The sequence below is a fragment of the Pogona vitticeps genome, chromosome 1, assembly GCF_051106095.1.
Source record: "Pogona vitticeps strain Pit_001003342236 chromosome 1, PviZW2.1, whole genome shotgun sequence".
Lineage (NCBI taxonomy): Eukaryota > Metazoa > Chordata > Lepidosauria > Squamata > Agamidae > Pogona > Pogona vitticeps.
In genome coordinates this window covers 247,154,444-247,179,016 of record NC_135783.1, presented here as the reverse complement: position 1 = coordinate 247,179,016, position 24,573 = coordinate 247,154,444, and the positions used below count along the sequence as shown (strand labels likewise).

Sequence of the window (24,573 nt, the reverse complement as noted above, 5' to 3'; positions counted from 1 at the left end):
TCACACAAGGCTGGGCAACTCCCACTCTTCTTTTTTTTTTTCCCGCTGAGAGAAGATGATAATTTATAATCATTGCCTCACTGGAAATAATTCCTTGATGATAATCATACTTACCTGGAATTTATCAGGATCAGCTCCTCCAGCCTGTGCCACAAAAAGCCCTGAACCATCTTCCAAGTCCATCTCATCAGGTGAGCGCTCAAAATGGACCCGCTCCGACTCCTCACAGTCCATGTAGAGAACCACTTCCTCATCCTCCACACTGATGGCAAAGCGAGTCCATTGATTCACCAGGGAAGGCACAGTGAAGGTGGCAGCAGCATAGGAGTTCTGAGAGCCCGGCTCCGTGTAATAGAAGATAATCTGTTGTTTCCCATCTTTCACTTCGGATAACTTCACGCCGACATAAATGATTGACTGGGAGGCATCTGTGATAGCAAAAAGCACTCCCGCCTTATCTGTCGTGGGCTGCACATGGAACAAGAGGGAGAAGTCTCTATAAAAAGGGCTAGGGAGGTGGTAACGTGCCACTTGTCCAGTGTTGGCATCCAGTCCAAACACATAGCCAGGGCTGTTGTCTGGGCCATACACTTTGGTTATCTGGTCTGGTGGGGGATCTCCAATCAGCTCTATGAGGCCAACTTCTGTACTGAAGTTTTCTGTCAAGAAAAGAAAAAGGACATCTCAGAAAACAAGCAAGACAGACCTCTACAATCTGGATCACACTCACTCATACAAGGCAGCCTCCCAAAAATCAAAGAAATGAAAAAGAATATAGCGCAAATCCATATCACAGGCAGAAGACCATTGGTGTCTTATTTATAATACCAACCACTGCCTTCCCCCCCCCCTTTTCCTTTTGCTCATTCACGCAAGCCCTAATTTCTTCCTTGCAGTACAATATATTTATCTCTCAAAAACAAAAAATCCTAGAGAAAGATGTTTGCAATTCGTAAGTCATCAAACACATGAGAGGCTATACTGCCTGTATTCAGTGCATCTAGATCTTTGAAGGTGAAGTACTGCTATTACTGCTGCACTGAGAGGATGTCCTTGTACACAGTGTCCTTACTATTTACTGGAACGAGGGGTCGAGGACCACCAATTCTTCACACATACTTCTTTTCTTTAAAACAATATAGGCAATACACCCACCACATTGAATGTCTATAGGGCCAAACCCAGGCATTTTGAAATGACATGTTGAGAGTATGTATATGTGAAGCACATTGCAGGGCCCATCAACAGTGCAAAACTGCATGAATTCCCAGATAGTTTCATACATTTAAAATCCAACAGTTTAATTTAAACCTTTTTATATAAAATATAATTTTAAAAGTAATAATAATAGAAGTCCAATTGTTATCTGCTTCTCCCCGTTGCCTTTGCACTCATTCACTGAGCTTGCCTTGTAATCAAATCTACACATTTAGACAAGATATTTGTCCTAGAATGCTAACCAGAAGATTGCACAAGAACATTTGCAGGGGTGAAGTGGTAGTTAGAGATGGGTGTTTTACTCTTCCTTTCCCAGAAGCACATTCTCCAGCTTCACCTACTTGTCAGTGCTACTTCTAGCCTCTGAGTCAAGCAAGGGAAGCAGGTCTGGCTATAATGCTGGGAGAATGACACCAGTGGGATAGCTGTATGGGAGAACTGGTTAAAAAAAAGTTATGCATCTTCTCTTGCCTATTAATTCTTCCACATAAATGCCCAGCTAAACTTTGCTTCAACAAACACAAGTTCGGAGAAATATGGCCAGTTAGAAAGTCTGAGAAAGATAGAGTGAATGAAGCAACAGTTACTGTAATCAGACTTTAAAGGCTTAGGAGACTAAATATTTTTCCTCATGTCCAAAATACAGAAATCCATTTCCTGCAAAGAGAACTGTACCAAAATGTTCCTCTCTCCATCACTGTCCACATCACTTTGGATAGTAAGGAGATCAGAAAAAGAGTCTTCCAAGTTGAAATTTTGCTGGGGTAAGTTGAATCACTAAGGGCCTTTGAAAGGCAAACATCATTAGTTCTATTTCTGCCTGAAAACAGATTACACTACTGATGTGATTTAAGTAGCAGAACAGTTATGTATGTTTCTAATGACCCATCCTAACAGAAAGTTTAACAGATGTATTTCAAACTGAAATTTCTGAGAAGTCTTCAGAGTTAGATTTGTGTATGGTGCATTATAGCAATTCAGAGAATATGAAGAATATGAAAATTCTTGCCTGAATGACGAGGTTGAATACTCCCCACTCTTTCTATATTTCCATATTTTTTAGATTGAAACAGACAATTCAGAGGGAAGAACCTGGAATACTGTACTTCTAAGGGGACGACTCTTCTCACAACTTCTTCCCTCTGTAGCTACAATTCTGTCTGCTAGCACTTAATTTATACAAGTGTAATGTCAAAGGCAAACGTTCAAAATCATCCCTCAGATTGCACCCATTACACAACAACACTAGTCTACTGATTTTCAAGGCTTGCATGAAACATACCAAGGCATCACCATCTGTTATTTTCTGGCAGCAGCTAAACAGTAGGGAGTAATTCACACCAGCAACAAGATAGTGCTTTCCCAGTTTGTATTATTTGGATGAGGAAAAAAATTCTTCCTGAACCACAACTGGAAATCCCTGCAGCAGGTCTCTTGTGGCTCCACCAAGGCTCATGTTGGAAAGTTCACCCTGAGAATGTGAACTCAGCAAAGACTACATTTCCCTTTCCATTTGCTGGTCTCAAGAGAACTCGTGTACTCAGTAACATTCCCTACATTAAGAAAAAATGGGTCAATTCAAACAGAGGCTAATAAAGAGTTTCAAACATCACAAGGAGACAGCAATGTTGAGTGTTAGATTCATGAAAACTGACTGGAAAAATTGCGAAGGAAGAAGATTACAATTGATAAGGGGAACTAGAGCAGTGAATCATAAAGTCATCAGCCAGATCCACAGTTCCATCACAAAGATCTGCATGAAGATTTAAAAACAAAACAACTCCAACCTCTAACAAAGTTTAGACCAAGCTCGCAATTAGACATTTACTTATTTGCCCACAGTAAATACACTATTATTTACCCACAGTAAATAAGTGCTGCCTGCAGGTGGCTAGTTTAAGAGTTTCTAGTAAGCTGAATCATACTTCTTTTATCCTGGCTCATGTTAGGGCAAAAAATATAGTATTTACCCTGGGATTGAGGTTGGAGCCTGCAGGCAGACTCTGAGGGGGGAAAATAGTTACATGTAACCCAGTATGTGTGAACGTACTTGCAAAGGCAACTCAGTTAATACGCGAAGAAAACTGACTAGGAACTGTAATATGTAGGCCTTTCAAGATAAGTGAGATATTTTAAGGAGTAGTTTTACCAGCTGTAGCCCCTACCCCAAGTGAGTTTCCATGACCAAGCAGAAATCCAAACCCAGTTCTCCTGAGTCCTTGGCCATCACGTTTTCCACTACAGCATACGGGGCTCCTCTAGCTGCCATTAAAGGGATCTGTTTATTTTCCTCTTTTTCTAAACTCCTTAGTATAAGAATGTACTGAAATAAACAGATCCTAGAGGAGGCTGGGGGGAAAAAAACCCCTCAGAAACTCAAGTCTATTTATTCATGGTCAGTAAGCACAAAGAAAAGGAGAATGCTCTTATGTACAGAAAGCAACTAAATTATGAACCACAAACACATTTCTTACTCCTCTCTACAGAATTAACTTTCAACCGTTTACATTGCATTGCTAGAATCTTATTGGTATTATGTGCAATGGGCATACCTCTGAATAGAGAACCACCTCCAGTTAATGAGTCACTCCTTGTACATCTCCTCACACCCCTGTTGTATGACTTGGGATAGAATTAGAAATACAAGTGGTAACTCATAACCTGGCAGCAAATTGCGGCTATGATTTTCACCATTTCATTTACATTGGCACAAAAACTAAAGGATTCTGTCCTAAGAGCATAAAAATGAACTTACTTAGGGGATCTATGTGCTTTCATGTGCATACTTGGACAGATTCTTCCTTCAAAGCCATGGAGAATGGATTAATTCAGGTATTTTACTGGACAAGCACATACACCTGCCATTACACCCTTATGTATATGTGCAGTATTTATTCTTTGTGCACGTAAAATAGGAAAAGGGGGGAAATCTGAAAATTCTCTGTTCAGTTGTAAGGTTCTTTGTTAGATCATGGCACTCATTTTCCTGCACTCACTGTCTCCACTGTTAGGGGTCAAGGAGAAAATGAAGGCCTGGACATGATCATATTTGCCAAGTAGCTGCCATCAAAATTGCCTCTCCTACAGCAAATAGCTGCAGTTTTTTTCACCACAAATGGCTGCAGCAGAGGGAGAGGAATTGCTCCATGCATGTGAAGAGGCGTGAGTTTGCAAACATATTGATAATGAACAGTGAAAGTTTTGCAAGATGTTTATTTACAATATATTTGCAGATAACATACAGTATTTCCTCTTGGGCCCTTGCACCGCAAATCATCTTGTATCATCTAAGAGGAGTGTCAAGAATCTCTGGCATCATACATTACTAACCCCCTCCACAGTTCATGGCCCTTCTTTCTGCTTCACCTCCAGAGAAAGTTCTTCCCACTGAAGTACACAGCTGGGAGAAACAAGCCTGCAGGAAATTAACAGACTTTGGCCAGCAAAGGCTGACATTTGGAGTTTGGTCAAGTGCAGAACTCTCACTTTTCAATGGTGACCTGGATTCACCTTTGTATAAGTGTATTATTATTTTTAGAGTACAGCTAAAGTGTGTACAGCAGGAACACATCACACAGCTCAAGTGCAAACCACGTGACTGTATGAAAATGGGAATTATAATCAGGAGACAAAAGACTATGACTCATAACTTTCAGCTCCCTGCCTGCAACTTTATTCATATACTGTATACACAGTTGTCGTTCATCTTAAACTGCAAAGGTATTTTTAGTGGCACGTTCACTACACTACAGAACACCTGGCAACTCAAAAGAAAGGCGCATCTTAACAGCAAGGGTTCACTAGACCTAGGTATTGTTATGGTAAGAGGATATGCAGATATAATGATCACATAGATTAAAAAGATTTATTATTTCCACAAAGTGGGGAAAGGGGAGAGAGATGCTGTTTTACATAGGAGGAAGTAATGATAATAATGATGACTGGATAGTTCAGTGAGTTAGGTATCTGGCTGCAGAGCTAGAGATTGGGAATTCAATTCCCCACAGTGCCTCCTGGGAGAAGAACCAGCCTGGGTGGCCTTGGGAAAGCTGCACAGTCTCCAGAAGAAGGGAATGGTACTTCTGAGTGCTCTTTACCTAGAAAACCCTGAAAAGGGTCACCATAAATCAGAATTGACTTCACAGTGCAAAATTATTATTAATGGTAATGTCACATGTAGATATAATGCAGAATAAAATGTTTTAAACAAAAGCTGGACCTTTTGGTGTGGCCCTTCATCTTTCTTTTCTTTTTTTTGGAGATGATTTTTCCCCACCCCACCCCCTCTTCAAGTGTTTACTTTGCATTTCCAGATGTAAGGATATGAATGCTGATCCACAGAATGATAGGGGATTTGAAAAGGGGATAATATAGATGATGATAATAATTTGGAGGTTGAAGACCTCCCAACTCAGTAATGATACTGAAAGACAGAGTTTAGAGAAGTTACTTTTTTGGACTAACATGTCCACTGACTGGGCTAGGGGATGCTATCTGGAAGATTATGGGATTCCAATCCAAATAAAGTAACTTTTTCCAAGCTCTTCTGAAAGCAACAAAGCATTGCACTTAGCTGCAGGAGCCTGGGACTTGATGGCAAAGCACAATGACAGGACTGGAAAATTATTTCAACTTTGCTACATAATAAAATGATGGTACAAAAGTAGAGAACAAAGAAGAGGGTAAGGGATCTCCTCTTCAACAAACACACGTATTATGGTTTAATTGGGACAGTTGCCAAAATAATAAAGACATCCTTTGAAGTGGAGTAAAGCCAGCCTAACTCTCCTAAGGCATCTTTTCAGCAGCTGTTTCTCTAGGTTATATTGGCCAAAATCCTGCTGTTATTTTATACTTGAGTAACACAAATGGTGTACGTTTTGGCAGTGAACTGCCATAGGTTAAGATGTCAGGGTAGATATTATTGGTGCACAATTGATGTTTGCACTGACTTAACAACTTACAGCAGCTCACTGTCAAAAGTCATGCCATTTATGTTACACTTGTAGATGTAACTATGAAAATTTTGGCCCTTCAGGAGCATCCAATGTCATCCTCACAACAATTTAAGTCGTGTCCTTGGATTTAAGCTCCAGTTCCAAAAGTTGCATTTCTCCTCTGTGTTCCTTATAGTGCCTGAGCAGCCTATGTCCACATCAACAACATAACTCTTATTTCATGTTGACCTCGCCTGTTTAAGACAAAAATAAAATCCTAACTCAAATTATGTTATCCCTATACTAGAGTTCACTTATATCTGTGAAGATATAGGTGAACTCTAGTATAGGGGAACATAACTCTAGTACAGGGGTAACATATTTGTAAAGATATAAGGGGTGAACAAAAGGTATTTATCTTGAAACACAGGAGGACATTTCAGAAGGAAGCTACAATTGATTTATACTCCCTAGACCATGTCTATTTGTGTGTTTGAATAAGAATATGTATATTTCGTAGCATACATATTTTCACAGATACAGACAAACTCTAAATATGGCAGGTTTGGAAATAGCAGCAAAACCTCTACAGACAACCCACAGGCCACAACCTTTGCAACCAAAAGCTAACTAAGGTGTGTCCCACACACAGTGTTCCCAGTCTCCTATTATTGACACACTTCTCTTCCCTCTGCTGTCTGGATGAGAAGTTTCATATCCCCATTTTGGTGTGCTGTGATGAGAGAAAGGGTGCACATACTGAGTGGGTAGGTCATATCTACATATTCTCTTACTTGAGAATACAGTATGTATCACTGAACCCAAAGAGGCTCACTTTGAGGACACATGCATAGCTTTGCTCATGAGAAAGGCTTTGGAAGGTTGAATGTACTGACACTGAGCCCTAATCAACATCATTCCTCCCTCATAAAGCCCTCCTAGGATGGCACATTCCTTTTCTCTATTCCATGGGAAAGTCTCTTAGATCGACATTCCATGCCTTTAAATTTAATTTTACATTCTGATGTTTTGAATGGAAATAATTATAAAGAAAAGAGTTTTTCTCAAGACATGCTGTCCGTTTCTTATCCAGAAATCATTTTCTTACCAGAGGAGAACATCTGGCCATGTGCATGCTGACCTTCACATAAATTCTTGTTTTTCCAGCATTGTTCTTCATTGTTTCTCTGTCACCCACACAGAGATTTTTTCCCCCTAACACATATTAATTCTTCAAGCTGGAGCCAACTAGTGCAAATAAGCAACATCTCTCTGTGAATTTTTAGAAACTCAGTCCTATTCTTCCATTAAATAAACATTGGGGGGGGGGGATTAAATAGAAGTACAGTACAAATTGCCACAATCGAAATAGAAGTTCATTAGAAATTGACACAATTCAAGGTGAACTAGTGTGCTATAGAATAGAAATGGGGACCAAGACATCTTTCGGCCAAAGGCAAAAAGCAAAGAGTCTCAGAACTGAAAAGCCAAATACTATTGGCTCAGTGACAACACAGACAGGAATGTTGGGACTCAAAAAAGGCAACCCTAGGTCCTCTACCAGATTTAATATAAAAATGAAAATAAACAGAAGCACCTCAATGGTAAAACATTACCGGTTCTTCCCTCAAGGTGCAAACAGAAGGACATGTTTGGTTCCCACAGTTGTCAAGTATATGTGATTGAGGGAAAGAAATACTATTCAGCACAGAGATAACTTGAATCAAATCCACACAGACTTGCAAGGAAAACATCATTTGGCAGCTGTGTTACAACAACTCTTGCCATTGTGGGAGAGGTCTTCTTAAGCAGTTTGAGGTCAAAAAAGGTCAGTGTGTTTTCTGAACCCTCCACATTGTTTAGGAGAAAATGCCATATTAAATGAGTTTGGTACACAGTACTGTATAAGCAAAATCATGGAATGAAGTAGATTGCAGATCAATAAGTAAGTTCTCTGTCTAGCAGTAACCACCTGCAACAGAACTATTTTGCGACCTTTGAGAGAAACATTAACTACAGCATCTAAATCCATTGACTGTCAGGTAAACAATCTTACCCAGTCTTGCATATATTTGCATTTTAGTGTGCACACAGGCTGTATAACCTTCAAATGACATTAGCTTAATAAACATAAAACGTACTCGACCACGAAAAATCAGACAAGAGTGGCTATATCTATAGAATTGAAAAATGAAGTCAAACAAAAATATCTTTTCTTGAAAAAAAAAAAAGCCACACTGAAATTTAAACTACATCTCCTTTTAACATATAGACAAACCCTAATCCTTTGAAGTCCCTAAGATGTTGCTGTTTTGTGTCTGCGAATGTTATGTTTGGATCCATTGAATGCTAAAAAGGCAACAAAAGAGGCAGCTTTTCAGATAACAGGTAAAATATGCCATCAATTCACTCTCATGCTCAAGTACACTGTATACAGAGAGCTTGTCAGACCTACAGCCTACAGGAAATAGCAGAGGGACACCCTGCAGGACTTCAGGACCATGGTCCTTTTTGACCTTGGCCAGTGCTTATACTGTGAACAAAGATAACCCTGTGTCTGTTGTGACTCACACACTGCCACCGGCAAGATTAATGGCCCCCTAAAGAATGAGCAGTCATAGAAGATTACCAGATGCTTCCCCCCATCTGTATGTACAGTGAGCTTTTGGAAGTTCCTCTTGACACAGATCTCACAGTCAATCCCCCTGCAACATACAGAAAAGAGTATGGAGCAAAAGATGACTTACATGACCACTTTGACCTTTTGATTCTCAGAACATTAGTCAATTTAACCCACATGAATGCTAGTGGCTCCCCAGAGGGTCAAACAAAGGTCCTTCCCAGCTCTGCTTCTGAGATCCCTTCAACTAGAAATTCTAGTAATTCCACTTGGGACTTTCATTATGTGAAGCAAGCTCTTTGTGGCCAATCCTCAGACATTTTATTTATTCATGTTAGCATTTCCACGCCCTCTAACTTAAAAAGGGTAACGTACAAAGGACTATAAAGCAACACAAGCAATATATATAAAAATGCAGAACATTCTAAAAGCAAGCTAAACCAGTAAGAGGGCAGGTTTTAAAAAAGAAATTAAAGGTATGGAAAAGGTTTTAATTGGTTTAGTGGCACTCAGCTAACAACATCTGAGGAGAGTTCTACAACCAGAGGCCACCACAGAAAAGGCCCTCTCTTTAATTGTCAATGGGATGATCAGGCAATCAAGTTGAAAAGCAGTAGTCAGTCTTGCTAATACTCCAACAGTTCTCTTATACAATCCAAGGAACCTCTGAAAACCTGAATGAATCAGAACATAATTGATATTAAAAACCTGGTCATAATTCCAAAAGAATCCACCATACCTTTTCCTGAATGACAGAGGACCATTGACCCTCGAAGCTTCCCCATCTGACCTGACAACCTTTCCTGTCAGGCCATACATTGAGGTGACCAGTGAAGGATGATTTAATAAGGCAGCCAGGGCACTGCCCAACTCAAGGTCAGGTTACCTCAACCAGTCCTGCTGGCTTGCCTTCTTTATCAGAGGCAGGGTTTCAGAGCCTTACATATATTTCCCTCCTGCTGGACCCCCATTCCCATCCCACTCTGTGTGAGTTTGTGCACAAGAAAGAGATGGAGGAAAGAAGAAGTACAAAGCAGCAGCAGAGAGGAACACGTTTAATGTGGGGACATGATCTTTTCATGCTCTTCATCTGAAATGTACAGTGAGTGTACGGGGTGGGTGAAGTAGTTGCCCAAGTGAATGCCTGCACTGGGTATATGTGGGTATTTGATGTACATATATACCTATGATCTCCATCTTTGCCCCTGGTTCTGAATGTTGTCCATGGCTACACCCAGCAGTTGACGCTGTGCCTCTGGGTGTGATCACACATGGAAATAGATTACACTTGTAAAACAGTCCAGTACAATCTATTTCCCAGCAATTACATGGCATCTGGAGAATTGTTCTCTAGCCTGACCTCAATCCATGCCCAAGCTTGACCACTTTGGTCTAACTGTAAGGTGACTATTTTTGGGGATCCATATGAAGAAATTCCTTGACAGATGGAGGGGCCACTTTAAGGGAGGCTGCTCCCTGCAAAGCTACCCTTTCTGTTGTGATTAGATGTGTGCCTTTCCTGACTTCAGATCGCACCCTCTGTACCACCAACAAACAAAATGGACACCGCTCAACACAGTAGGGATTCCTACAAACAACTCCATAATGCCTCTTCTTTCTTTAAGGGATATGCTGCTTTGAACCAGATCATTAAATGGAAGACAGTGATCCCATGAAGTCAGAAAGGGACTGCAGATGCCCCTGATTTCACGTTGTTCTCTTCTGGACTCTCCAGTCTTCTCCACAGCTTTTGAGACTTTGATCATTTCTATCCCTTGGTAATATGCTCTTTTCAGAGGATTTCAAAGCCTCTGCTCTGCCCTCTTTTGACTCTCATCATTCTGTCATGTCATACTTGGTCATGACTTAATGATCCTTCATTCAGCAACAAACTAGCTGGATTACAAACATTAGATGCACACAACTGGAGGATCCAGCAACTGATTTTGTCAGCTTTTCAAAACTGCCTGAGATATAGGGATGTTCTATTTTGCTGGTTATAAAATGCCCTTGATTATTGATTGAGGGCATCAGACAAATAGTTTGGCAGGAACTACTACTGCAGAGAACTTTAATATAAATCCAACCCTGCACTAGCAGATGTCCTCTAGGGCTTTACACATACACAAACATGCACATACACTGCAATTCGCTGTCCCACTCCAAAACTGCTTCAAGCTGTTTCCCAGGTTTGTACAGCAGAATCTGAGGATAGGGTGGGGTTTGCATTTGGAAGGGAGAAGCACTCTTGGACCCAGTTTCATTGATGAACTCAGCTATCTGTTGAATGATACCTTTAGATCCCTGACCTTTGGGTTGTTTTGGTTTTTATTTGTCTTGGTGGCTACATGTATAGAGGTCTTAAGGTGTTATACCTGTCATATGCCTCAGCAGACAGTGCTGTCTATTAAAAACAGATATAATACACACATTTGTGCCCCATCCACTGGAATGCCACAAGTCTTTCCTCATATTGCATTCAGTCCTTGGTATGGAAAGGGATCCCTATCCTCTTCTTTACTATATGAATAGTATCATAGCAATAATACTGCCTGAAGCAGTACTGATGTGGACATAGTAATGGACAGAGATACACCCCAAATTATATCCTTTCATATTATGACTTAATAATTAACGTATTTATTTCTGACATTTGTATCCTGCTTTAGTAGAAACCACTATGCTGAGCGGTAATTATTAAGCACAAATGAAAATATGTAGTTTATTTCTAAAACCATTCAGTCATTCAAATTACTGTTTCCAGCTTTACTTTACAACCTCCAGACCCAAAGCTGGAAAAGCTCAAAAAAATAACATTCCACAGAAAAGAGCTTTAGCCTGAGAATCAACAAGACAGAGGATCGTGGCTTTCCCCCCAACCCTGTTCTGAGAAAGCCACTTTGTGCCTGAACTCCCCACCCCCTTCCCTTGCCTTTTTATGTCTCTCCAGTTCAGTCAGGTGTGCAAAACCTTGGGAAGAGGAAACATCAAGCAAAGAGCACTGAACGTCCTTGGAATGCACTCCCTTCCATGGCTAGTATCCGATTGAACTTCTACCGAGCAAAAGATCCCTCCAGACTTGTAAAGTGGCACCACTCCACTTGTGCCATCATTGGCCCTGTGCAAGTGGAAGGTGGCCAGTTATCAGGCCCTATGCAATGACAAATCATCTGCATTGCGACTGAGGGTGGGCACACCAGGCAGATAGATTGCCTTCCTCTCTTTTTTTTGTCCCTCAACTTTGCATGTATTATTTAGCTTCCTTATGAGAAGAGAAGACTCCCTGGAAAAAACCCTGATGTTAGGAAAGTGTGAGGACAAGAGGAGAAGGGGACGACAGAGGACGAGATGGTTGGACAGTGTCATCGAAACGACCAACATGAATTTAACACAACTCCTGGAGGCAGTGGAAGACAGGAGGGCCTGGCGTGCTCTGGTCCATAGGGTCAACAAAGAGTCGGACACGACTTAACGACTAAACAACAACAACTCTTCTCTATCAAGTTCACTTTCTACTTCCTTTTGTGCTTCATTAGTGAAATGGCTGCCAGCAAACCTACAGCATATACATGGAAATTAGATATAGGCAATTAGGATTCTTTATCCTCCTGTCTATCTCACAGTCAATACACAGCAAATTTCTTTTCTTGACATAATAGTGATCTTCAAAATGTTTATTCTTCCCCAACAGTCATAAGCTGTGCACTAGGCCAGTGCACTTGGCAAGTGGTATAGTGCATAAGTTGCTAATATCATTTAGACTGGGTTTTGTTTATGTTTTTTTTATCTCACTCATAAGCCATCTTTGAATTATGTTTTTATTCTTGAAAGGCAAGATACAAATCCTCACAGCAAACACGAAATATGTAAATAAACATGGCTCCACATTACTTATAGGACAGGAAAGGCACCCTCCTTCACGGTGGCTCTGTTTGAACTTTACATCTGATTTAGAGTTCTTTTTGTTTGCCTGTTCCTGCTGCTTTAGAAAAATTAGCAAACAAGCAGAAAAGAGTCAAACAGGACTGTTTGTGAAGAGAACACATGCATGGGGTGCTGGTGGCGGCAGAGGCAGAAGTAGGGGGTGGGAATGAAGAACAGGGGCACTGGGTTCATCAGACAAACACAGCACTTGTGGAACAGACTGAACGAACTGGAGTCATGTTCAGACCCAACCAATGTGATTTCTGTCTTTTGTAGGGCTGCCGACTACAATGCTGTATTGTACCATAGCCATTTGACAGCTGTAAAAATTACAAAGCATGAATGCCAACAAGTTTGGGATGTGATGCAAATGTTTGGCCCTGAACTGGTGCCATTAAAAGAAAGGGAGTCAGTGCCAGATGTTTCAAATTATGCAGCTGCTGAAACTCCTGCCCATGCTACAAGCATGGGAAACTTTTCAGATTTCTTCTGTCCATAAACAAAGCATAGGATTAGAAGCAGGCAGATTACTTACCTGTACCTGCTCCACATATAGATACTGCACTTACTGAGAGTCAATGTGAGGAACATTTTTCATACCGTAGAGTAAGGGAACTCACACCCATGATCTGAGCTGCTACTCCTGCCACTGCAGCTGACCGAAGAGAACTGGATGAGAGGCTTTTGTCTCGCCTGTTTGAGCATATGTAGACAGACAAAGTTCTCCTCTAGAGAGAGACGGGTAGGAATGGCAGCTCCCTCGTTAGATTGCTAGAGCAGTTACAGACACTTGAAATTTACTGACAGATATTTGTTAGGATTTCTGACAAACAGTTATCTATCAGCAGAAAAAAAAATGCTTCCCCCCTCCCCTCCCTTAAGTTAGTCTTCTGAGAAAATATGCTTGGGGAAGAACAAGGGTGGATTTTTTGCATAGCAGAATTTATGAGCTCTACAGTATTTGGTTAATGATCACTAATACCACTAATGCTCATGGGGACTTTGCTCTTCATTGGATATGCTTGCTTGTCCAAGCCACTATTTTGTACTGTAGACGGAATGCTGAATTTCAGAGTGTAAAGCCTGGAAGTAGAAGTAGAGCCTGGAAGCTGAATGTTCGCCCACCACTACTATGGATCAATTTCTGCGCAAAGTCAGAATGCATACACTGTGCTCCACAGAGACGGTAGAGGAAGCAAGCACCACCTCCCCCACCTTAATTTCCTCCTTTAATTTCCTCAGGAAAGGAAAAACAGGACATCATTTTCCTTCAGAAAATGAACGATCCACAGATTCCCCACTCATCTGTTTGCTTGCCAAGGATTGGCACAGATTGTACAGGTCACATCTTCCTCTGATTCCTTTGTAATTATGGAAATACAGGATTGCAAAAAGGAATATGTTTCAAATGACATGTGTTTCTTGAAAACTCTAGGTTGGTCCAACTTTGAGTAAAATAACAATAACAACTCCTGCTGCTTCCCCAGTTCTTGGCAGTTTTTCTGCAATCTCTGCCCTCTGAATCCATCAGAAACCACTATGTTTCAATAAAGATTTTAAGGCCAGTTTCAGCATTCACATGATTTCTCTTTCCCACAGGAAAAAAAAAAAGGAAAGTAAAGCATATAGGCTCAGCATTCCTATGATCTATAGCCACCTACAGACTATTTCCAATTTCTATGCTGAACTTTTAATGTCTCAATGATGAATCATCACAAAGATGTGTTATTCTGGCTAGCGCACTCCAAAATAAAGGACCTCTGAGCCAAATCCTTTCTCAGCCAATGTAGTGAACACACCCACACTCCCACTACTGAATGTCTGTGAAATTGTATCTTCATGTCAATTTCTTTATCCTTTCTAAAAAGTATTCTTAAATAAATAGTAATAACCAGGTCCCGTCAAGTCAATTCAGACTTATGGTGACCCTTTTCAGATTTTTCTGGGCAGAAAACACTCAGAAGTGGTTTACTGTTTCCTTCTTCTAGGGATGCCCTGGGACTGTGCAGCTTGCCCATGACTACACAGGCTAGCTCTTTCCCTCAGAGGTGGAGTGGGGAATCAAACTCCCAACCTCCTTAAATGGTCCCTTTTATTTTGTGTGTGGAAGTGGGAGTGGTGGAGTTTGTTGTTCTCCATCCAGATTGTCCATCTGCTCCACAGAGTAGATGTGCCCAGTTAATTGCTTTAAAAAGCCAGATCAAAGTAATTAGTCGTTTGTGCCCCAGAGTTTATTTGTTCTCTTCTCACACTGAGAACCGCCTATGCCTTCCAGGAAAATTCTGTTTGAAGTTCTCTATAGATCAAATTAAAGCAGCATGCAAGGATTTCAACATTACGGATTTATACAAAAAGAGGGAAGGCTCTGTTTGACTTTTCTGCACCCTGGAGATAAAAAAAGAGCTCCATTTAATGTAATTTTAATCGAAGCCACAGCCAAATGAAAATGTTAGAGCCAAAACTGTTTGCGTCATACAACAGAGGAACACACATTTCCAATACCCCTTTGTCTTTCTATTTGTCTGTCTGCCCATCATCTCCCTATTCCCACTTTGCAAATTTTAAGAGAACAATTATCCATGGCACATCACACGTGATAAGGCAGGTATCTGTGCAGTATATGAGGAAATGTACTGAAGTCAAGAGGGAGCATGTGAAGCAACTCCCAATAGGACCTGCCACCCTACTGTTTCCTGAGCTTTGCAACCTTGACCTCTCTCCACATTCCAACTTATGGGTCTTGGACTGATAGGCCAGAACCACCTGTTTGCAGCCTGAACTAAGATGAGTGACACTAGCAGAAGCACTACACATTATTATTATTATTTATTATTTATTTAATTTATATCCCGCCTATCTAGTCGTGGTGGACTACTCTAGGCGGCCATATGATTTTAGAAATGAAGTTAGACCTGGGACTGAAAAGGTTGAAGGCTGCTATTTTAGGTAATGGAGAATGTAAGCCCTTTAGATGGGATCGCATCATTTATTATCCTGTTATTTTGACTGCTACCCAGGGGTTTGGGAAGCAGAAGAGAGGGGGGGACAAGTCCTCTGCTCTTTCCAGTGTGGCAGACACTAACAAAAGTCTTCCCACTGCCCTGCCTCATCTCATCATCACTATATTGCAGAAACCCTGATTGCCCCATGAACTGAAATGAACCTAGTCCAACAAAAGGATATTTTGACCCTAGCCTCGACCTTTGGAAGGTATTGATCCACCAACAAGAAGAAATATTTAATCACCGTGTAGAACGTCAGAGCAGAGTAGAGTAATTGTCAATACATGTAGTTCTTAAAGCACTGAACAAACTGTACACTTGAAAGTCATCTTAATTCATAAAAAACCATGGAAGAAAAGAAATAAATCCCTGTCAGGTAAGAACAAGGACAGCCGTCACAAGAAGTATTCATTGTTACATTCCCCCCCCCCTTGCTAATATTCCTCCTTTTATGGGATATGCGCTACTTCCTTGGATGAAATTAAACTCAAAATGGAGGCACCACGGAGAGGTAAAGTAGAAATCCCTGTGCTACTAAATGGGCAAAGTGCAGCCTTCCAGATGTTGTTAGACTACATCTCCCAGCATGACTCACCACTGACTGTCCTTCCTAGGTCTAATGGAAGTTGCAGTCCAATAATTTCCAGAAAAGGGCCACAGTCTGCCCCTTCCTTGCTGCAAAGGAAACTGATCTCACAATAAGGAGGCAATGAGCACTGCAAGCGCTGCAACACAAAACTGCCTGTCTTGGTTCTTCAAAACCCACAAATCCAGCAAGGACATCCCTGCTCTGCTCACGGTTGTAAATGTTCATGGTCTCCCTTGGCTTTTAAGAGTAAAAAAGGAGCAGATGCAACTACAATAATCCTGAGTGCTCCTGGTTTCAGCTGGAAAAGGTAGCACTGCATTGGCCCAGCATTTCCTTCAAGCTTTTGAAAGTTAGGCCTTTCAAGAGACAATTCAGCCAAGAAGGATAAGGAAGGGGACTGGATTTGTTTGAGAACTCATCGTACCTTGTGATTTGGAATCCAGGCAAGAAAAGGGGCAAGAAGAGCAAGGGAAGAGGACTCAACTTACAGTCTTCAGTGCTAACGTTCTACGGGTTCCACAAGGGAGAAAATGAGGATAGTACATGAGCTAAATAAATAAATCAGCCTCTCCCCCACAAATTTCTCTGTCAATGTTTGGGCCTGTAAGTTTATTATGAACTTTTTCCATAGTGTACTTATGCTAGGAGCCATCTGCACGTACCTGCAGGGTGATGAAACATCAAGGAACACACTGAGAAGAGGAAGGTGTACACCGCAATCCTCGAGGGAAGAGGTTCTTAGACATAAATACTACTGTCAAGAAGTATTAAAACAGGCTAAGCTTTAAGAGTCACCTATGCTTTAAAAACCCTTGGGTTTTTATGCACAAATACTCCACTTTGCAAAACATGTGTCTTCTCTATATCAAAGGGGAAAAAAGACTTATCACTCTAACTCATTATGCATGTTTTGCTGTTACTGGGCATGTTTAGCATAATCTGAATAAAGCATTGGATGCATGCAGAACAATTATCCTAGCTGTTTGAACAAAATGCAATTGCAATGTTGCTGTGAAATTTGGTTCGTCTCAAAAGGCAATTTACTTTACATGCTCCATTCTGGAAAATTGCAATTTAATGTTTACAAATCAATGCAATCGCTGAGGTTTAAGTTGCTCTCCTACTCAGCTGGTGCCTAAGAAACAGATTGCCTCCATTTAATAAAACTTTCTGCTGCAAAATTCTCACCCCATGCGGGAGCATTCATTTATCAAGGAAGAATTTCATTCAGAATGCTCTGAAAAGAGCAGGTTGGTTTGACAGCAGACAATGAAGATGTTTCAAACATTCAGGCAATAACTGTAGATAGAACTGTCAGGAATTCTGCCAAGTATTCATGCAAGCGGCTTCATTCTGAAGCCTCTTTGTGTTGCTTTTTTTTCTTTTGTAAAATAAAGTGAAGCATTAAAACACTCAAGAATGTTATGTGGGGTTTTCTGACCCTGCAACATAAGAATGTCTTGCTAAATCCTTTGAGAAATACTCTCAGACTTGCCGAACTACAAAAATCAATGAAAAGGAACTTCTTCTTATCTGTCTGAAATTTGAAAAGCTCAAGTGCAGAGCTCAACAACTGAACACTTTTAGGAAAGACAGTAACCCTCTAGTGAATGCCTATGTAAATTATCTTCCAAAAATGCTTTCACAAAGCAGTATTGAGAAATACTGGAAGATGCAATAAGAGAATCAATGTATGTACATATTTTTAAAAAATATTTTATGAATTATTAAGTCAATTTCATTATCAACATTGCACACAGCAAATAAAACAAGTACTGTATATTTCAACAGGGGCTGGGGAACTCTTGTTCAGCCTAAGTGTCAGGATGGCTTCAGGCATAAATAGCATGCCAAGAGTAGGCAAGGCTACTGCACCGCTGGACAGAGTCCCCTTCACATACTTTTTCTCTCTCTTTCTTACACATACCACTCACTTTTCCAAATAGGACTGGGGCATTTGTGGGCTACTGTATCAAGGCTGGGGAATTTTAGGAGGTGTCATCTAAAAAAGTAAATTTTCAAAGTTTTGGGTGAGGATTGAGCAAACCCGACTGGACCACCATCTCAAGGCACCAAGACGGTTCTTATAGCATCCATTCAGCTAGAAGCTGGGAAGCTCTCTGACGCACACCTCAGTAAACCTCAGGGCCAAGAAACCTCTGGAACAGATTTCTGCTGCTGTGGAAAGCAAAAAGTGGGATGGGAAAGTGCTTCTTCCCTTGTCATCGGGTGAACTGATTAATCTTGGCCCATAAGCCCAGGCAAGTCCTCCTACTCGACTGGGTTGTGAACTGAGGTTGCCTGCAAAGGGATATCATAGCAGAGTCAAATATTGCAACACTCTAGGCTGGCCTAAACTGATTTACAAGTACAAAAAAGACTAGGCTGGGAATAAGTGGAACAGCTACATTTCTACTTAATAAGCAAAGACATGAAGAAACTTTGGAAGGACACAAGGAGCTCCTTTGCACCTACTAGAGACTAACTAGTAAGTCTACAATTAACATTAATTTCTCCTAATTCCCTCTTTCTGTAACTACTGTAGTGCCAATTATTTCACCAATCTTATTAACCCATTGTGGCGCCGGGCTTTTATGCTGGCCAGATTTAATATTTTTCCCTCTGCTGTTCTTTTCGGCAGATATTGTAAGATCCCCTTTAAGAACCATCGGTATAAGCATTGCCTAGTGGAACCGGACTCAATCCCACATATTCTTCTTCACTGCCCTAAATTTAGTGAGCCCCGTCAGTCACTACTTAGCTCTATTTCAGTTTTTTCTGGCTCCCCTGAGAGGTTAATCCAAATGATGTTAGCAGGTAAACAACCTGAATTGACTGATCATGTAGCTGAATATCTTGCTGTTGTAACGAACTAAACTGACTGCGCCAAGGAGCCTTGACGGAACTTGACCATACTGTATTTATCTTACTGTAGTAGAAAGCAGAATCTTGATTGTATGATTACTGGGTTTTAATGCCAATAAAGGTTTTAATTATATTAATAACATTAATTTCCCATAAATACAAGTTGGAAAGTTATAGTAAGCCATTTAGAACCAATCCAGCTTATTAAGCAACTTCAAAATATGCATTCATATCCTGGCTTGTTACGAAGCAGAAACTATAGATAACTGGGCTTCATCACTTCTTTGTTCACTCATACAAATAATAGCAATTATGTGCCATCTAGTTGACTTATGGAAATGGCTGCCACTGCCAGCCAGTTCACCTGCTGAACAAGCACGTCCTGCAGTAGACAAAGGGCTCTCTTGCCCTGCCAAAGGCTTGTTTTAAAATGGTGCCTAATGTGCAGCAATGTATGTGCCATGTGAAGCAACAGTAGTCTGTTCACATTGACACCAGTATGAGGCAAACATGTTGTTCCAGCCATACGGTATTCAGAAATGGTTTACCAGTCCCTTATTCTTCAAGCACTCTGGGACCATGTCGGTTGCCCAAAGCCACACAGGCTGGCTCTTCTCCCAGGGGGCACAGTGGCTGAATCGAACTTCCAGGGCAGTTATTCTGACCCACTGACCTATCCATCCAGCTTCGCTCATACCAAGGGAGGATTTATCAAGCAAGTGCCACATATGCACAGAATAAGACATTGGCAGTGTTCAGATATAGGTATAATGATAAAGCACCATTTAAAGTTGGTTTATTTCAAACAAGTTTTAAGTTAAGTTTAAGTTTGTCCAGTTACTGAAATGTGACTAATGAAAAGCACAAAACCATACTGGAAGACTGGAAGGGGAAGATACAGCAACAGTTGATGGGCCATGGGTTTGTCATTCCTTTCATTGGCACCCTGCCCTCCTTAAGCCACTCTGAGTGTGGCATTCTGGAATCATAAAATCACAGTAAGTTGAGACAGAGTAGTTGGCTCAAAGTCGCCCAGCCAACTTCATAGGTAAGAATGGACAGTCAGATCCACACCCAACACTTTAGCCACATGCTTTGATATGTAAGTTGGCAATATTTTCTAAAAGCGCAGTTAAAGAAGTCAAGAGAGAGGGGGTATCCAAATATCAAGCAGTAACCTTCCCTGTGGCTTAAAGGAACACAATTCAGCACTTTGACAAAGTAAAGCAACTTAGGGTCTGACCCATGCCTAGATGGCAGGATGCTTGGAGACCCTGAGCTCCACTGAAGAATGCTGGGGTACATCAATAGGTCACCTCTGGCACTGTTTCTGGTCTCTTCCCATCATAAGCAGTAGCAATTTTGCACAGTGTTGTATACACAGGCTGCAGATTTCAGCTTTTCTTGCTTATGTTTGCTCTAAGGAGTGGGCACACAGCTCCCCCCCCCACAAAGCTTAAGAAAGAAAGGGGGGGGAGGGAGAGACCTCTTCCTCCTCCTCCCACCCCAAAAGCTGAGGATAATTTTGAAATAAGAATGACACCACATGATGAGTAGCTTCATCTCCCCTTCTGTATCTGGGGGAAAAATTGTTCCAATAACCTGAAACCCACTTGGGGGAGTGGAACAAATGCAAAATGTATCTACCCCATGGAAAATCAAGTTTCTCTCACACCATTGCTCTAAAATTATTGTGCATCACCAGCTAAAGAATGAACTCTACCAGAAGTTCCATTCTTAACAGTTATATCAAATGGGCATTGTTAGATCTATCATAACAACCTGTGGCAATACGTTTCATTCCTAGATGATGTACTTTACATAAAGTACTCCCTTTTGTCCTCTGTTCCTTGCCAGCCAATTTTGCTGGATGACCCGCAACTTCTAAAATTCGAGGAGGCAGCAATTATTTATCAGTAGAAATCTGAAATATAGATACCACTACAGATACCAAGCGATATTCATATCTTGTAGAGACTTGCTGTCTACAGTGCTACAATATGTGCATAGGGGAAATTCTAAGATATGGGAAATGTGGAATGCACAGTGCCAGGTAACTAGGGAAAGACATGCTTTAAGAGGCAGTGATTTGCAAGGCGGGGATTGGAGAGACCACTTTCTTTCAATTTCCAACATCTCTGGGTTAGAATGCAATTCCTAAGCACAAGAGAGATGAATCACTAGAAATGGGCTATTATACTGCATAGCTCAAAAGCTAAACATTCTGAATAAAGCAATGAAAACAAACACAATAATATTCATTCCTCCTCAAATTCCAAACAGAAAATTGCATTTACTTGGGTATCTGTAAAATCGGTCAAACTGCATTCATTCATTATTATATTATGTTAAACATATAATTTACCTGACAAGTAAGATTTTTCTGTCATATATCTATTCCTGAGCACCAATAGATTTGACTTATCATTGCATACATGTTGTGGAACTGTATGCATTTTAGAGATAGAAAGTGCTTCAGCTGACAGATTTTTCAGTAAAGCAGCTAAAGAAAATGTTCATCAATGACAGCCCAGTAATTTCCGTCACTTCAGCAGGAGTATAAGAATCAATCTCTGTCCAACCACACCTAGACCTATTAAGACCTCAACTGTAGAAGTCCCCTCAGCAAGTTCTACTTATTCTTCTTTCTAATGGTTAAGGTTCCAAAATGAGGAAACAGAATGTAAAGCTAGAGTGGCCAGACTCTCTGATATGTTGGCAGACCAGTCTAATCTGTAATAAGAGGCAGTGCTACTCTGATGAACACGACAATGAATGCACAGCCATCCACACCTTGCTACAGCTTTGCTCAGGTCTAGCAGAACTGAGGAGTAAGCAGTCACACTGCAGGCAGACCGATGGGTCCTCTTGTTCTTGCCCAAAACTCTACTATACCTCCCTCCTCTCTGACTGGGAATATTTATTGCACAGCCTGGTGACCTGTCCTCTTATGCAGCCGTCTGATCCATTTGGGATGTTTTAGACTCCAAAGCCAAAAATCCCCAGACTTGTGTGGACTGCACCCAGTTGGGGAAGGCTGCTATTTTGCACAGCTCTCATCATGACGTGGCCTGGCACTTGGGCCACATCTCCCTTCGACTAGAGAGCAGTGGTTGTTGCCCTTGTGCGTTTTCCTGAAAACAGAGAATGGCACTGATGTCATTACAAGGCAAAGCCACTTACTGTTAATTTGAGAGTCCAGGGCAAAATTAAGTCAGTTGGTGACAGAGAGGAGAGAGAGAAAGGCACTATTTAGAGATATGGAACCCTTTCCACATTACCTGCTGAAACATTAACAAACACACATGAATCTACACCATCCTCCTCTGGAAGAGAGTCACACGATATGGGAAGGTGCCCCTCTTTCAGATGAATCCAACACAGATCTTTCAAGGCCTCACAAAATCCCCGGCACGGTGGCGGTGTTATTGGAAGAGAAGCATTGCACCCAGGTACCAGCAGCAAGCAGAAAAACCACTCCAAGTAGCGGTGACACCGAGATTTAAGAAGCCCCTCCCACTCATGCAAAGCAGCCCGAATTTCCTCCTCACTGCCCTGATGCAAATAATTCGGCACTTGGAAATGCTTCATGCCCAGGGTGTTGCAATACGACAGCTTGGTCGGTAAGGGCAAGCAGTGGCCAGCTGTTGGCTTCAATCCAGGAAAGAAGGAAGGAAACCCTGTGCTATTATTGCTAAAATGTTGCATAGTGTAGGTTAGTAGAAACTCAAGAGAGTCAGAGTTATTGGCAGAGGAGAAATCCACAAAATTAGTTGCATTCGAATTAGAAACAGAATCACCAGGTGTATCAGCTACTACTATCCCAGAATGCTTAAAGAAGGAAGGATCTTTAAGGCGGAGGTGGATTCTGTCACCCTTAGAGAGTGATCGGTCTGAATCTGCAACATAACGGGACAGCCAGTGGTCTAAAGCACCCACCACCTTGGATGGCATTCCACCATGCATGCGGCTGCTATCAGCCTGAGGCTTGTGCAATTCCAAGATATCTGCACTGGACAAAATTCCTTCTTTTCTTGAGTCAGGTTCCCAGGCTGCCCTGGTTGCTGGGACAGCGGTCGCACCTTCTTGGCCCGCCTCTGTAGTTTCTTGAAAAGCCAACATGGTGCCCATGATATGATTGCTGGACGAAAATGAGAAAGAAGCACTACCTGCGAGCGGTGCATCAGGCTTCTGTAAGAGGAGGCGCGTCTTGTTCCACAGAAGAGCAGGCTTTGGAATTACAGAGGGAATATGCTCCGGCGGCTGATTTTCCAACGAGGTTTGCCCATCAGCTCTGGAGCTGGAAGAGACGTTCTGGAGGCTCACCAGCTCAGCATCTGGGATCAGGGATGCTTCCAAAAGGTCAGTGGTTGCAGGTGTCTCTGTCTTCTCTGTTCCCTCTGGTGTTTTTTCATCCCAGTGCTGAACCAAGTTGCTGATCTCTTCAGCTACGTTGAGGATCTCAGTCCCTACTCCTGCAATACTTCCTTCCCTGTTTTCCAGCGGAGTGGGAGATGCAGCTGTAGATATGATGGTAGCTGGAGTGAAATCAGGTCTCTTCAGGGTGAAGATAGTCCACACTCTTCCTTTTGGCTGAGCAGTAGTACTTTCCAGGGGGCTGCTTGGAGTAGCTGTACCCTCAGGCGTGACAAGACGCAGAGCTGTCTCCTCCGTCTGAGTCAACTGCTCGTCAAGATTGGCAACTGTGGTAGGAGGAGAAAGGGTTGTTTTCTTTGAAGACCCCCAAAGCCAGCTCCAGCCCTGTGCGTTAGATAAGCCACAGCAGGTCAGCAGCAACAGGAGCCCAAGATTGAGCTCAGCTGGAGCCATTAAAAAGCTGCTTTGGGGGAATGTTCTGAGTAGCAGTGCAGGGGAATGGAAGAATCCACATTGATCTGTCCTCTGGAGCTCTGGGCTTAGGAAACATACAGCTCTCTTCCAAGCAGATATAAAACTTGCAGGGGTGTGGCTAACAGAGTCCTCCCCTCCAGCAGCTTGCTTCCCACTAAAATCAGAAACTTAACTGCACAGTCTGTAATGTTCTCAACCGCAACAGAGGGGCTGCATGTTACAAACATACCTAAAGATTTATTCCCCTGCTTTCCCCACCCACCCACCCACCCACCCAAGGAACAAGCACACAAGAAACACATACCCGGAAGACATCCGCTCTGCACAACTGCTGTACAATTTTAGCATTTTGCTGTTTTTCCTGCCCCTGGAGCTCATAAAAATATTTGGGCACATTAAACTCCTCCCTGCCCTGAGCCAATATTAAGACAAGGCAGAGATCTTTTCCTTTAGGTTTATAACCTAATTTTCAAAATCATTAACATCAGCAATGAAACCACAGGCACTTTCCTTTAGAGAAATCATTTCAAACAGAACAAAAACAAACCAGAAATACTGCAGGGTAGT

At 41.7% G+C, this 24,573-nt stretch overlaps 1 protein-coding gene across 4 annotated transcripts in view; it reads right to left on the bottom strand.

Moving 5' to 3' along the window:
• The window catches only part of COL18A1 (collagen type XVIII alpha 1 chain), a 202,385-nt gene that overhangs the window by 82,916 nt on the left and 94,896 nt on the right, over positions 1-24,573 (bottom strand). For 2 of the 4 annotated variants that reach the window (XM_072985478.2, XM_078383561.1), the window contains one exon: positions 115-659. In XM_072985478.2, coding sequence (XP_072841579.2) covers positions 115-659 — 545 coding nt within the window. Of the gene's footprint in view, positions 1-114; positions 660-22,436; positions 23,055-23,324; positions 24,143-24,573 lie in introns of those variants that run through there. The other 2 variants (XM_072985477.2, XM_072985476.2) reach the window with 2 other exon arrangements.